Source organism: Neofelis nebulosa, chromosome 8 (assembly GCF_028018385.1).
Source record: "Neofelis nebulosa isolate mNeoNeb1 chromosome 8, mNeoNeb1.pri, whole genome shotgun sequence".
Lineage (NCBI taxonomy): Eukaryota > Metazoa > Chordata > Mammalia > Carnivora > Felidae > Neofelis > Neofelis nebulosa.
The window spans coordinates 78,774,768-78,788,184 of NC_080789.1; the positions used below are offsets into that span (position 1 = coordinate 78,774,768).

Consider the following 13,417-nt stretch of genomic DNA (forward strand, 5'->3'; position numbering starts at 1 on the left):
GATATTGCAAGATAATTCTGATAAACCTTTTATTGAAGTCTTGAATAGCTTCAGAGAATATCACAGAATGGGTAGAGGCGATTTATAGGACATTAAAGGATTCCTTTATATTTTGATACCCTCCTTAAATATAAACACAAATCAAATATAAACACACTTGTAAAACTGTGATTCTCTTAATCAAACGGGTTTACTACCACACTCAGCTACTAGCAGCATTTGGATGCAAAGTTTAATCTGGACAAACCAAGGCAGAGACTCTCCAGTGGGCTCCTGCTGCTGCTGCTTCCAGATACCACTGGTGGAACCCACTTAGGTTTTTTGTTTTCAGCTGAAGGACTGCTTATTTGTAGTGGTTTCCTAGTGGCCTCTGAAGAAACAGAGACCTTTTTTGGTGAAGGCTGAGGTTCTGATTTCACAGCGACTTGAGTAGTCTCCTGAAGTCGCTTCCAGAGGATTACATTTGGATTTAGGTTTCTTCTTCTTTTCAACTGGGGATTTGACCTTGACTTCTTTCTTTTTAATTTCTTTCACCTTATTTTTTCTCATGGTGAAGTACTCATCATTGTCTGCACTCTCACTAAAATCAGAGTCATCCTCAGACTCTTCACCAGTTGCAAAGTGTGGTTCAGAGTGATTAGCACTGTCACCATCACTGCCTTCCAGAAGAATCTTCCTCTGTTGTACCACAGTCTTTGATGCGGCTTCTCTTTTCCCTTGCACACCAGGAAAACCATCTTCCTCAGTAATCTTATCCAAATCTAAATAATCACTGGCTACACTGCAATTGGAGATATGAGGGTCCTTACTCATTGTTTTGGTTTCACTACTGTCACATTTTTCAATGCTTTTATCTCCAGCCTCTTCTGCATCAATGGTGACCGTTGGAAGTTCCTTCACTGATAAAGCTCTAGTGCAACTTCTAAGTCTTGCTGGTATAGCTTGTCACCTAAAGCCATCCTATTTTTAGGGGTTTTCTCTTGCAGTGGGATATCTTCTTTCTGGAGATTCTTCAGTTTAGGTTTCCTTGTTTCTAGTTTTAACTCCTTTGGTGGTGTTCTGGGTTTCTCATTTAAAGGTGTAGTTGCAGAAATAAAGTCATCATCGCTGTCAGAGTCCTGAAACCATGAGTAATTGACCGGATTCTTATGCCTCACACACCGTGGCCCCCTCCAACACTGAAAATCTGCAGTTTTCAAGTTCTTGTTGGCAGCAGTGGATGAGTCTTGTTCACTTTCTACATCAAGTCATTAAGTTCTGTGTTTGCTGCCACTGCACGTTTCTCCTCTTTGTTCTCACTGGCTGCCACTCCTTATCCATAAGCTGGCCTTTGGAATAACTTGTAGCTCATCTCCCTTACTTCTCTTGTACCATCACACTCTCACTGTGGTTAACTAACTAATAAAAAGCCCTCGGGAGCATAGAATTCTTTTCACAATCCTTCCCCCCTTTCCTAGGAGTTCTGCAGATTTCTAATTTGTCATTCAAGGCTCTGCCATCTGGCCCGAAATAGTCTCATCTTCCTCCTTGAGTATTTGTTGAGCCTGTATGTTGGGCCTCTGCTAGGCCCTTTGAGTATCCTAAGAAAAAGATATGACTGAGCCTCGAGGCATATAGTTTAACAGTAATAGAAATGTTAGATTATGCTAAGTTTATGTTACATGTTCAGTTTTATAGGTCCTGTTAGAGGGAACCACATCTAACAGTGTACCTTAGAGAGAATATTCAGGAAAGATTTCACAAAGAGGCAAAATTAAAGCTAAATTTTATTTTATTTATTGAGAACTTATTTTGTTCCAGGCAGTATTCTAAGTGCTTAGGTATTCTAAGGTAGTTATTGTTACTGACCTGTTTGCAGGTGACGAAACAAACCATAGAGAGGTAAAATTACTCACCCAAAGTCAGGGAGCTGTTAAGTTCTCTGTAGGGTTTGAGAAAGCCATGTTCTTAGCTGTTAAGCTATAGTCCTCTCAACCTAAAATGCTAAATAGGCTGGGGACACCTGGCTGGCTCAGTCAGTTGAGCATCCAACTCTTGATTTCAGCTCAGGTCCTGATCCCAGTGCCATGGGATCAAGCCCTACGTCAGGTTCTGTGCTAATCGTGTGCTGCTTGGGATTCTCTCTCTCTCTCTCTCTCTCTCTCTCTCTCTCTCTCTCTCTCTCACTCGCGCGCCTTCCCTCCCACTCTCACCCTCCCTCCCTCTCTCTCTCCACCCCTCTCCCCTGCTTATGTGTGAGCTCTTTCTCTTAAAAAAAAAAAAATGCTAAATAGGCTATAAACATGGGAAAGGATACAGAAGTATTAAAGGGCGAGCTAAAGACTAACAGATTGCATGGAGACATGGAAAAATACATCGTATGTTTAAGAAACATTGATTAGCAAAGAGTAGAGGATATAGGGTTCCAAAATAGGGTTCCTAGAAAAAAGCTTAGGCCTGTGAATGCTCTTATTGTGGATGCTGCTGCTTTTTTAAATGTCAGCCTCCTTTTTTATTAAGTCTCTCCCCTCTTCTCTGCTTCCAGAGGCATGATTCTTTCTTGTTGTCATGTCTCCCTCTAGCCAAGTTGCTGATTATGGTTTCAGCTCCTTTTTCCTGCCTTGTGATCTTTTTTTTTCTCTCTCTCTTTTCAACCTATTTCTTACCACTGGTGTGGCCTTCTTTCATGCTGTCTCATCATCTAGCACGTACAGGCGTTCTCTAAGGTGTGCTTTCATTAACAACACACTTAAATCGTGATAGTCTCAGACAGGAAGACTAACATAGCACATTCCCTGCAAGTCTCTGGAACAGTTTCCTGGGTGTCTGTTACCTCCTAGGTATCCAGATAAAGTAGCATTTTCAGTGACCCATTGAAAACTCCCTCCCGAAACTGCCATGACAAATGACCTGGTAATGGAAGGCCCTGAAAAGAACTCCCTTTAGGTTGGCCTGGCCACCGTCTCTTTATCCTGGCAGCCTCATCAGTGCTCATTCATACCTGCCAAGTATCAGCCTAGCCTCTTTTACTAGATGCCAAAACATGCAGATCCAAATACAACAAAATGTTCACCGACAGCTTCAAATATGTCTATGTGTTTCCGCATTGTATCCTAGTCCCCACAAACTAGAATGGATCTAAAAACTGGGAAAATGGACGTTTAATATACAGTAAAACCCACATCTTAAATTCTAATGTTATCCATGTATTTGCTAAGTGTGATGCTGCAATTTAGTTTTCATTTACAGATAGTAAAATGGAAATAAAGGGCACAAAACTCCACAGCATCCCATTTAAAGTGAGATTGAGCACTCCAGCTACATTAGCCAACAATTGCTTGCTTAGCTATTGCTATATAAGAGAATAATCTTTCCTTCTTTTATAAATGTTAACCATTCAAGCTCCAAAGAGAATGATTCATGGACATTAAACTTCTAACTGTCCATGACGATTACTCAGTTTGCCTGATATACTATAGTTTGGATTCTGAACTTTGAAGTAGAAACTTATCAGACTAGAGAGCCTAGACTCTTAGAGTTTCCTTTTTTTGAAAAAGGAAAATGTTTATTTATTTATTTATTTTTAGAGAGAGAGCGCAAGGTAGGAACAGAGGGGGAGAGAGAATCTCAGGCTCTGTGTTCATGAACTGTGACATCATGACTGGAGCCAAAATCAAGAGTCAAGACACTCAATTGATTGAGCCACCTAGGCACCCCTAGATTTTCCTTTTTATTTTATTTTGTTTTAAGTTTGTTTATTTTGAGAGAGAGTGGGAGAGGGGCAGAGAGAGGGAGAGAGAGAATCCCAGTCTTCATGGTGTCAGTGCAAAGCCCGATGCAGGACTTAAACTCTTGAACTGTGAGATCATGACCTGAGCCGAAGTCAGACACTTAACCAACAGAGCTACCCAGGTGCCCCTGGATTTTCCTTACTAAGCACTCTTTCACAGCATAAGGAAATTATGTGATTGCAATTTATGAGCCCAGACGTGAATCACACACTTTGTAGCTTAATTTATAGACATTGCTTTCTTGTAATTATCCTGAGCTATTAGAATGAATAACTTTAGCTAATGACTGTTCCTTATGACCAAAAGTTTATTTATTATTTGCTAAAGTAGGCTTTTATGATTCATTTTAAATTTCCAAATGCAGCTTCAGATTAATTAGAAAGAAAATAGCTGTTTTTCTGTATTAATAAAGTAGCAACATTCAGGGAAAAAATTTCTAGCTTTTCTGTTGTCTTTAAAATTTGTTCCTATCGAGGCGGCTGGGTGGCTCAGTTGGTTGAGCGTCCGACTTCGGCTCAGGTCATGATCTCATGGTCTGTGAGTTCGAGCCCCGCGTCGGGCTCTGTGCTGACAGCTCGGATCCTGGAGCCTGTTTCCCATTCTGTATCTCCCTCTCTCTCTCTGCCCCTCCCCCACTCATGCTCTGTCTCTCTCTCTCTCTCTCTCTCTCTCTCTCTCTCTCTCTCTCTGTCAAAAATAAACATTAAAAAAAATTTGTTCTTATCAAAGTAATTTGAAAGTATTTATTTATAGGATGTGAACCATGTATATATTTTTTTGTCCTTGCTATTATTTTTCTAATACTTTGCTGGTATTTTTTTGTATAGTTGCCCTTGGACCAGAAAGAAGAAAATCTGACTCAGGAGTTATGTTGCCAACACTCAGGGTCTCTCTTATCCAAGACATGAGGTATATGTGCTAATATTTGATAACTGTTAAATATTTGTGGCTTTCACTTACATTGCTCAAATAATTATGGCTATATGTATTTTTTGCTTATGTATTCTGAAGAAAACATTTTTTATAATCTTGCTTACTTTACTGTTTTTTTTCCTGACATTAAATCCAAAGGGAAAATACAACTGAGAAGATTTTTAAAGTAGTGAAATTATTTTCCAGTTTATTCAGTTTTCTAAAACCTCCTTAAATACCTGCTGCCCACAGTCACAGACCAAAAATATCTGCACATAATGCCAGGTTACTTGGCAAAAAAACTGCTATTAGGTAGGTTTAATTTGAAGCAAATGCAAATCTGAGAATTATTAGTTGCAGTTACTGGTCTTAGAAATCATTGGAAAGCACAGGCTAAGCTCCTTCTTGTCATTTGTATATTAGTTCAAATGTTGCTTTGTCTAAAAAGCCTGCCCAGACCACCTGTTAGACCACCTGCTAGCCACCCAGTCACTCTCTTTCACACCCCTGTGTGTCCTCTCCGTAGCAATTATTTGAGTTTGTTTGTTCTAACAACCTTCATGAGAGAGGTCAATCTGTCTGACATGTAAAACTTTTGAATTACTACTAAATGTTGATGGAGTTCAACATGTAATTGGTGCTCAATTAATATTTGTTAAATGAAGGATTTGCCTACTTTAAGCTCTGTGAGTGTACATGAGAGTGTGTGTGTGTGTGTGTGTGCTTATCTAATATTTTCGCATATGCCTTTATATCTTTACCTGATTCTACTGGCCAAACTGCTATTGAACTATTTTGGTTCAAGTTTTGAAGCTTAGAAAGGTGGTGATTGCTTTAAATAATAAAGATTAGAGCAGAAATTAATGCTATAGAAACCAAAAAAATAGTAGAACAGATCAATGAAACCAGAAGTTGGTTCTTTGAAAGAAATAACAAAATTGATAAGCCACTAGCAAGTTTGATCAAAAAGACAAAGAAAAGGACACAAATAAATAAAATCAAGAATGAAAGAGATCACAACCAACACAGCAGAAATAAAAACAATAAGAGAATATTATGAATAATTATATGCCAATAAAATGGGCAATCTGGAAGAAATGGACAAATTCCTAGAAACATACACTACCAAAGCAAACAGGAAGAAATAGAAAATTTGAACAGACCCATAACCAGTAAAGAAATCGAATTAGTAATCAAAAATCTCCCAAAAAACAAGAGTCCAGGGCCAGATGGCTTTCTAGGGGAATCTACCAAACATTTAAGGAAGAGTTAATACCTATTCTCTTGAAGCTGTTGCAAAAAATAGAAATGGAAGGAAACTTCAAGACTCTTTCTATGAGGCTAGCATTACCTTGATTCCAAAACCAGACAGAGACCCCACCAAAAAGAACTATAGACCAATTTCCCTGATGAACATGGATGCAAAAATCCTCAACAAGATATTAGCCAACCGGCTCCAACAATACATTAAAAAAATTATTCACCACGACCAAGTGGGATTTATACCTGGGATGCAGGGCTGGTTCAATATCCGCAAAACAATTAACATGATTCATTACATCAATAGAAGAAAGGACAAGAACCATATGATCCTCTCAATAGATGCAGAGAAAGCATTTGACAAAATACAGCATCCTTTCTTGATAAAAACCCTCAAGAAAGTAGGGGTAGAAGGAGCATACCTCAAGTTCATAAAAGCTATATATGAACCACCCAACACTAACATCATCCTCAATGGGGAAAAACTGAGAGCTTTCCCCCTAAGGTCAGGAACAAGACAGGGATGTCCATTCTCACCACTGTTATTCAACATAGTATTGGAAGTCTTAGCCACTGCAATCAGACAACATAAAGAAAAGGCATCCAAATCAGCCGGGAGGAGGTCAAACTTTCACTGTTGGCAGATGACATGATACTCTATATGGAAAACCCAAAAAATTCCACAAAAGAACTGCTAGAATTGATTCATGAATTCAGCAAAGTTGCAGGATATAAAATCAATGCACAGAAATCGGTTGCATTCCTATACACCAACAATGAAACAACAGAAAGAGAAATCAAGGAATCGATCCCATTTACAATTGCATCAAAAACCATCAGATACCTAGGAATAAATCTAACCAAAGAGGTGAAAAATCTATACACTGAAAACTACAGAAAGCTTATGAAAGCCCTTGAAGAAGACACACACACAAAAAAAAGGAATAAGATTCCATGCTCCTGGATAGGAAGAACAAATATTGTTAAAATGTCAATACTACCCAAAGCAATCGACATATTCAGTACAATCCCTCTCAAAATAACACCAGCATTCTGCACAGAGCTAGAACAAACAATCCTAAAATTTGTATGGAACCAGAAAAGACCCCGAATAGCCAGAGCAATCTTGGAAAAGAAAACCAAAGCAGGAGGCATCACAATTCTGGACTTCAAGCTATACTACAAAGCTGTAATCATCAAGACAGTATGGTACTGGCACAAGAACAGACACTCATATCATATCAGTGGAACAGAATAGAGAACCCGGAAATGGACCCACAAACGTATGGCCAACTAATCTTTGACAAAGCAGGAAAGAATATCCAATGGAATAAAGACAGTCTCTTCAGCAAGTGGTGCTGGGAAAACTGGACAGCGACCTGCAGAAGAATGAACCTGGACCACTTTCTTACACCATGCACAAAAATAACTCAAAATGGATGAAAGACCGAAATGTGAGACAGAAAGCCATCAAAATCCTCAAGGAGAAAGCAGGCAAAAACCTCTTTGATCTTGGCCACAGCAACTTCTTACTCAACACATCTCCGGAGGCAAGGGAAACAAAAGCAAAAATGAACTACGGGACCTCATCAAAATAAAAAACTTCTGCACAGCAAAGGAAACCATCAGCAAAACTAAAAGGCAGTGGGAGACGGAATGGGATAAGTATTTGCAAACGACATAGCAGATAAAGGGTTAGTATCCAAAATCTGTAAAGAACTTATCAAACTCAACACCCAAAGTACAAATAATCCAGTGAAGAAATGGGCAAAAGACATGAATAGACACTTCTTCAAAGAAGACATCCAGATGGCCAACTGACACAGGAAAAAATGCTCAACGTCACTTATCATCAGGGAAATACAAATCAAAACCACAATGAGATACCACCTTACACCTATCAGAATGGCTAACATTAACAACTCAGGCAACAACAGATGCTGGCAAGGATGCGGAGAAAGAGGATCTCTTTTGCATTGTTGGTGGGAATGCACGCTGGTACAGCCACTCTGGAAAACAGTATGGAGGTTCGTCAAAAAATTAAAAATAGTACTACCCTACAACTCAGCAATTGCACTACTAGGTATTTATCCAAGTGATACAGGTGTGCTGTTTCCAAAGGGACACATGCACCCCCCATGTTTATAGCAGCACTATCAACAATAGCCAAAGTATGGAAAGAGCCCAAATGTCCATGTATGGATGAACATGTAAAGAAGATGTGGTATATATGCACAATGGAGTATTACTCAGCAATAAAAAAAGAATGAAATCTTGCCATTAGCAGCTACGTGGATGGAACTGGAGAGTATTAGGCTAAGTGAAATGAGTCAGTCAAAGAAAGATGAAAATCATATGACTTCACTCATATGAGGACTTTAAGAGAGAAAACATGAACATAAGGGAAGGGAAACAAAAATAATACAAAAACAGGGAGGGGGACAAAACAGAAGAGACTCATAAATATGGAGAACAAACTGAGGGTTACTGAAGGCGGGATGGGCTAAATGGGTAAGGGGCACTAAGGAATCTACTCCTGAAATCATTGTTGCACTATATGCTAATTTGGATGTAAATTTAAAAAATAAAATTAAAAACAATAAATTCTTCAGATGCCTGTAAAATAAATAAGAAAAAAAAAGGAAGAAAGAAAGGTGGTGATTGCTGAGATACTTTTTACTAATCGGTTTAAATGTGAGAGTATACAAGAAATGTAAGTCCTATTGCTTAGCTTCTTTTTACAGATGTGAAAGCTCAGGCCCAGGTGGTCAAGTCTGAGACCATATTACCAATTAACAGCAGAAGTGGAACTAGAACTGAGGTATCCTGACCATAGGTCAGGTCTCTGTCTAACTAGATGCAAGTGCTCAGCCTTTGCCACATCACCAGGAAAATATCTACTGTGACTAGACACAAATAAGTTGGCAGTAGTGTAAGGGTGTATATCAGTTTAAATATAATTTAGTATAACTCTGATGAAATCTATATTTGTTCACGGTACTCAGCTGAAAAACTGATGTCCTGTGACTTAACACACAACAAATTAAAATTGGACTTTTAATTTTTAGTCTTTGTCTTACAAAAAGTCTAAAAAAGACCCCCGAGTATCCTAAAGTGATGTTTTGACAAAATGATAGATGCTTTTAATAAAACTTGATCGGTTGGCAGGGTGCCTGGCTGGTTCAGTTGGTTGAGCATTAGATTCTTGATCTCGGGGTCCTGAGTTTGAGCCCCATCATGCGCTTAGAGTTTACTTTAAAAAGAAAAAAAATTGGGGGCACCTGGGTGGCTCAGTTGGTTGGGCATCTGACTTCGGCTCAGGTTATGATCTCGCAGTTCGTGAGTTCGAGCCCCACATCAGGCTCTGTGCTGATGGCATGGAGCCTGCTTGGGATTCTGTCTTTCCTTTCTGCCCCTAACCCTGCTTGTGTGCGCTCTCTCTCTTACTCACTCTCTCTCAAAACAAATAAATAACTGAAAAAAATAAAATCTTTATTAAAAATAAATAGATAAGTGTTGAGGTAATAATAAAGAAGAATGAAATCTTGCCATTTGCAGCAAGGATGGAGCTAGAGGGTATAATGCTAAGTGAAATGAGTCAGTCAGAAAAAGACAAATACCATATGATTTCTCTCATGTGGAGAATTTAAGAAATAAAACCAATGAACAAAGGCAGGGGGGGAAGACAAACCAGAAAAATACAGACTCAACTATAGAGAAGAAACTGATGGTCACCAGAGGGGAGGTGGGTGGGAAGATGGGTGAAACAGGTGAAGGGGATTAAGAGTACACTTACAAAGAGCACCGAGTATAGAATGGTTGAATCACTATATTGTACACTGAATATAACACTGTGTGTTTTACTGGAATTACATTTTTTTAATCACAAGAAAGACTATATGTATGAATATACACACACACACCCATTAAGTACATTCACATTATTGTGCAGCCATCACCACTATCCATCTCCAGAATTCTGTTGTCATCCCAAACTGAAACTCTGTACCCATTGAACAATAAATGATTCCCCATTCTTGGTTCTCCCCAAGCTCCTGGTAACCACGTTTTCATTTTCTTTTCTTTCTTTCTTTTTTTTTTTTTTTTAAATGTCTGTTTATTATTGAGAGAGAGAGACATACAGAATCCAGAGTAGGCTTCTGGCTCTGAGCTGTCAGCACAGAGCCCCGTGCGGGGCTCAAATTCATGAACCGCGAGATTATGACCTGAGCCAAAGTGGGACGCTCAAATGACTGACTGAGCCATCTAGGCGGCCCACTCCTATGAAATAGGAGTGAAATTTTCTGTCTCTGTGAATTTGACTATTCTAGGTACCTCATTTAAGTCAAATCATGCTTTTTGCATCTGGTTTGTTTCACTTCATATATTTTTTGAAATGTTCATTATGAGGGCACCTGGATGGCTCAGTCAGTTCAGCATCTGACTCTTGATTTTGGCTCAGGTCATGATCTCACAGTTCATGGGTTCAGTCCCCACATTGGGGTGTGTGCTGACAGCATGCAACCTGCTTGGGATTCTCTCTCTCCTCTCTGCCCCTCTCCCTTTTATGCATGCACACACATGAGTGCACTCACTCTCTCTCTCAAAAATGAATATTTTTAAAGTGTTTTATTAATATATTTTGGGGGGGTGAAGGGCAGAGAGACAGAGGATCTGAAGCAGGCTTTGTGCCAATAGAGAGCCTGGTGCAGGGCTCAAACTCATGATCATGACCTAGGCTGAAGTCAGACACTCAGCTGACTGAGCCACCCAGGTACCCTTAAACATTCTTTTTAATGTTCATTATCAAAATGTTTAAATCTATGTTATAACCTGTGTCAGAATTTCCTTCTTTTTTAAAGATTAATATTCCATCATATATATATATATATATATATATATATATATATATATATATACCACATTTTTTTAACAGTAAACATTGGATTGTTTCCACCTTTTGGCTATTGTGAATACTATAAATGTTGGGTATTCAGTTATCTGTTCAGGTCCTGCTTTTAGTTCTTTTGGGTATATACCCAGAAGTAGAATTGCTTGGTCACATGGTAATTCTGTGTTTAATTTTTTGAAGAACCACCATTCATTCTGTTTTCCACAGTGGCTGTACCATTTTACGTTCCTACCAACAATACACCAGGGTGCCAGGTTTTCTGCCTGTGAAACGAGAGCATTATTTCCCCAACCAGATGACTTGATGGTCTTTCACCAATACGGGTATTCTCTGCCTGGAAGCTAGATAAAAATCAGAAGACTGCTTGCTCTCTTCAAAAGAAGAGATGTGGAAGCCTAATCATCCAGCTCCGTGCTACTGATCCTCATGCTCATGGGACTGATAGCATCTCAGGAAGCCCCTGAGAAAACACTGCCCATGGCTGTCTCTCCCTCTTCTCTGCTTCCATTCTGCCTCCTTTAAATGACGTTTTATACACTGTTGTTCTTTTTCATGGTATATTTACTTTAGAGTTTAACTCTTAGTGGACAGGATTATTTCCCTGTTTCCAGGTTCTTGGCAAGTGCTTCATTTTAGTCCCTAATCATTACCTAGATAGCTGACATAGATGTTTTTCCTTCAGGAAAAACACCCAAGTAATATTCTAAACTTTGATTTCTTTCAGTCTACACAATTAAAGAAAAAACGTATTCTCCAAGATTAGTGTACCTCTCTGAGTCTGTGTTCTCTATTGGGCACATGTCTCTGTTGGTACCTCCTGTCTTTCCAGATTTATCTCTTGAGGCAAAGACATTGACACTTTGAGTCCTCCTAGTTGTCAAGAATCTTGGCACCAAATTGCTTAGTAGCTGGCATGAGTCCAGGATAGAGTCATCTGAAGGCTATCCAGTTTGTCTTGGTATCTTAGACAATTCTGCAAGACCATCGTGGATGCCAAGTATCGCCACACTGTCAGTTGTAGGATGATTTTTTGTTCCATAGAGAAAGGCTGGGGATAGTAAAGAAGTGTATAGATTATCTACATAGAAAAGAGAAGTGTTATTATGATGTTACCAGTATTAAAAATTTCTTTCCAGAGTAACCATGTACATGTCATCCAGCTATTCAAATACTTTTATTCTTGATGACAAGGTAATTAATGTTGAAGAGCACCATAGAACATTACATGACCAAGGAGACTAAGTTCTGTAATCCAAGTCTGGGTATTCTGACTATGTAAACAAATGAATTGGCTGAGTGAATCCTAGAAAAATTCTGTTTATATGAAAAGATGGGAATAAATTATCTGAGGGCAAATTCGCTATTTCCTTTATCATTTTTAACTAATAATATGTGCATAGGTCCCTGTGAGCCTCTTGCTTTATTCTACACTAAAATTAAGTGGTTATTGATTTCATTACCCCAGGAAGGAATATTTTGAGTAATTTTTTATGTCTGTACGGAATGTGAGCTTAAATTAAAATTGGCCAATCCTTAATTTATCTAAAAAATAATGCTGGGTTTAAAAATAACAAATAAAATTGGGTTTTGTTAATGATACAGTGGAAGTAAACACTGGTTTTAGACTCGGGAAATGTGGATTGAAATGTAGCTGCTACCACTCTTAGAAATCATTTGGTTTTAGAGAACAGAAGCCCATTCAAACTAGCTTCAGTAAAAAGGAATGGATTTATTGGAGATATATAAAAGTGTTTTCCAGAATCCAAGAATAGGAACTGTGACTGCTAAATCTTGTCACAAGTTACTGTCACTGTCTCACTGGAAGCAAATCATCTCTGTTTCTCCCTTCACATCTGCTCATCTTCCCCTCCCTGTCCCTCCTTTGCCTTGCCTTTTTTTTTCTGTTTTATTGTGTACAGGCCCAAGCCCTGGCTTTAACATCCTTTCTTATTTTTAGCATTCAACAAAAACTAACCTGGTTTTCCAGTATACAAATTCCTAGTTTCTGAGAGAAAATCCAGTGAACTCAGTTTAGATCAGGGATGTTCCTCTTACTCAGTCCATTTTAGTGAAGGATTAGGATCATAGTGGTAAGTGGAGTTGTGTCTTCTAGGGGAACTTCTCTAAGAATGTGAGTGTGAGAAAGAATTGATAGAAAATGGGTGACATGTCTAGAATAATACTTATTATCTCTGTGACCTTGACTGGATCACTTAGTCTCAATTAGTCTCCATTTTCTCACCCTTAAAGTGAAATAATGATGATCTCCCTCTGACTAGTTTTTGTGACAGTCAGATAAGACAAGGTACACAGAAACTTTTCTAAATTAGAAAGCTTTGTAGTAGAGTTAGGAATAAATCAAGTAAATAAGTTATTTAAACCATACCATATGTGCTTTTCTGTGAATTAACAGGATCTATTTTGGAAGTAATACTTGTATAATATTTTTCTGAATTCCATTATAGTCATCTATAATAAATTATTCCAATTAAAAGTAGATCCAAATGGCACATAACTACACAGCAAATTTTTAATAGATTCGATTACAGTTTAATAACAAAAT

The 13,417-nt window shown here is 38.5% G+C and overlaps 1 protein-coding gene and 1 pseudogene across 7 annotated transcripts in view; one reads left to right on the forward strand and one right to left on the reverse strand.

The window, feature by feature from the left end:
* The window catches only part of DENND5B (DENN domain containing 5B), a 187,843-nt gene that overhangs the window by 150,348 nt on the left and 24,078 nt on the right, over positions 1-13,417 (forward strand). For 6 of the 7 annotated variants that reach the window (XM_058743176.1, XM_058743179.1, XM_058743178.1 and 3 more), the window contains one exon: positions 4,598-4,679. In XM_058743176.1, coding sequence (XP_058599159.1) covers positions 4,598-4,679 — 82 coding nt within the window. Of the gene's footprint in view, positions 1-4,597; positions 4,680-11,061; positions 12,213-13,417 lie in introns of those variants that run through there. The other variant, XM_058743182.1, reaches the window with a different exon arrangement.
* LOC131483711 (RAD51-associated protein 1-like) lies at positions 80-2,667 on the reverse strand (annotated as a pseudogene).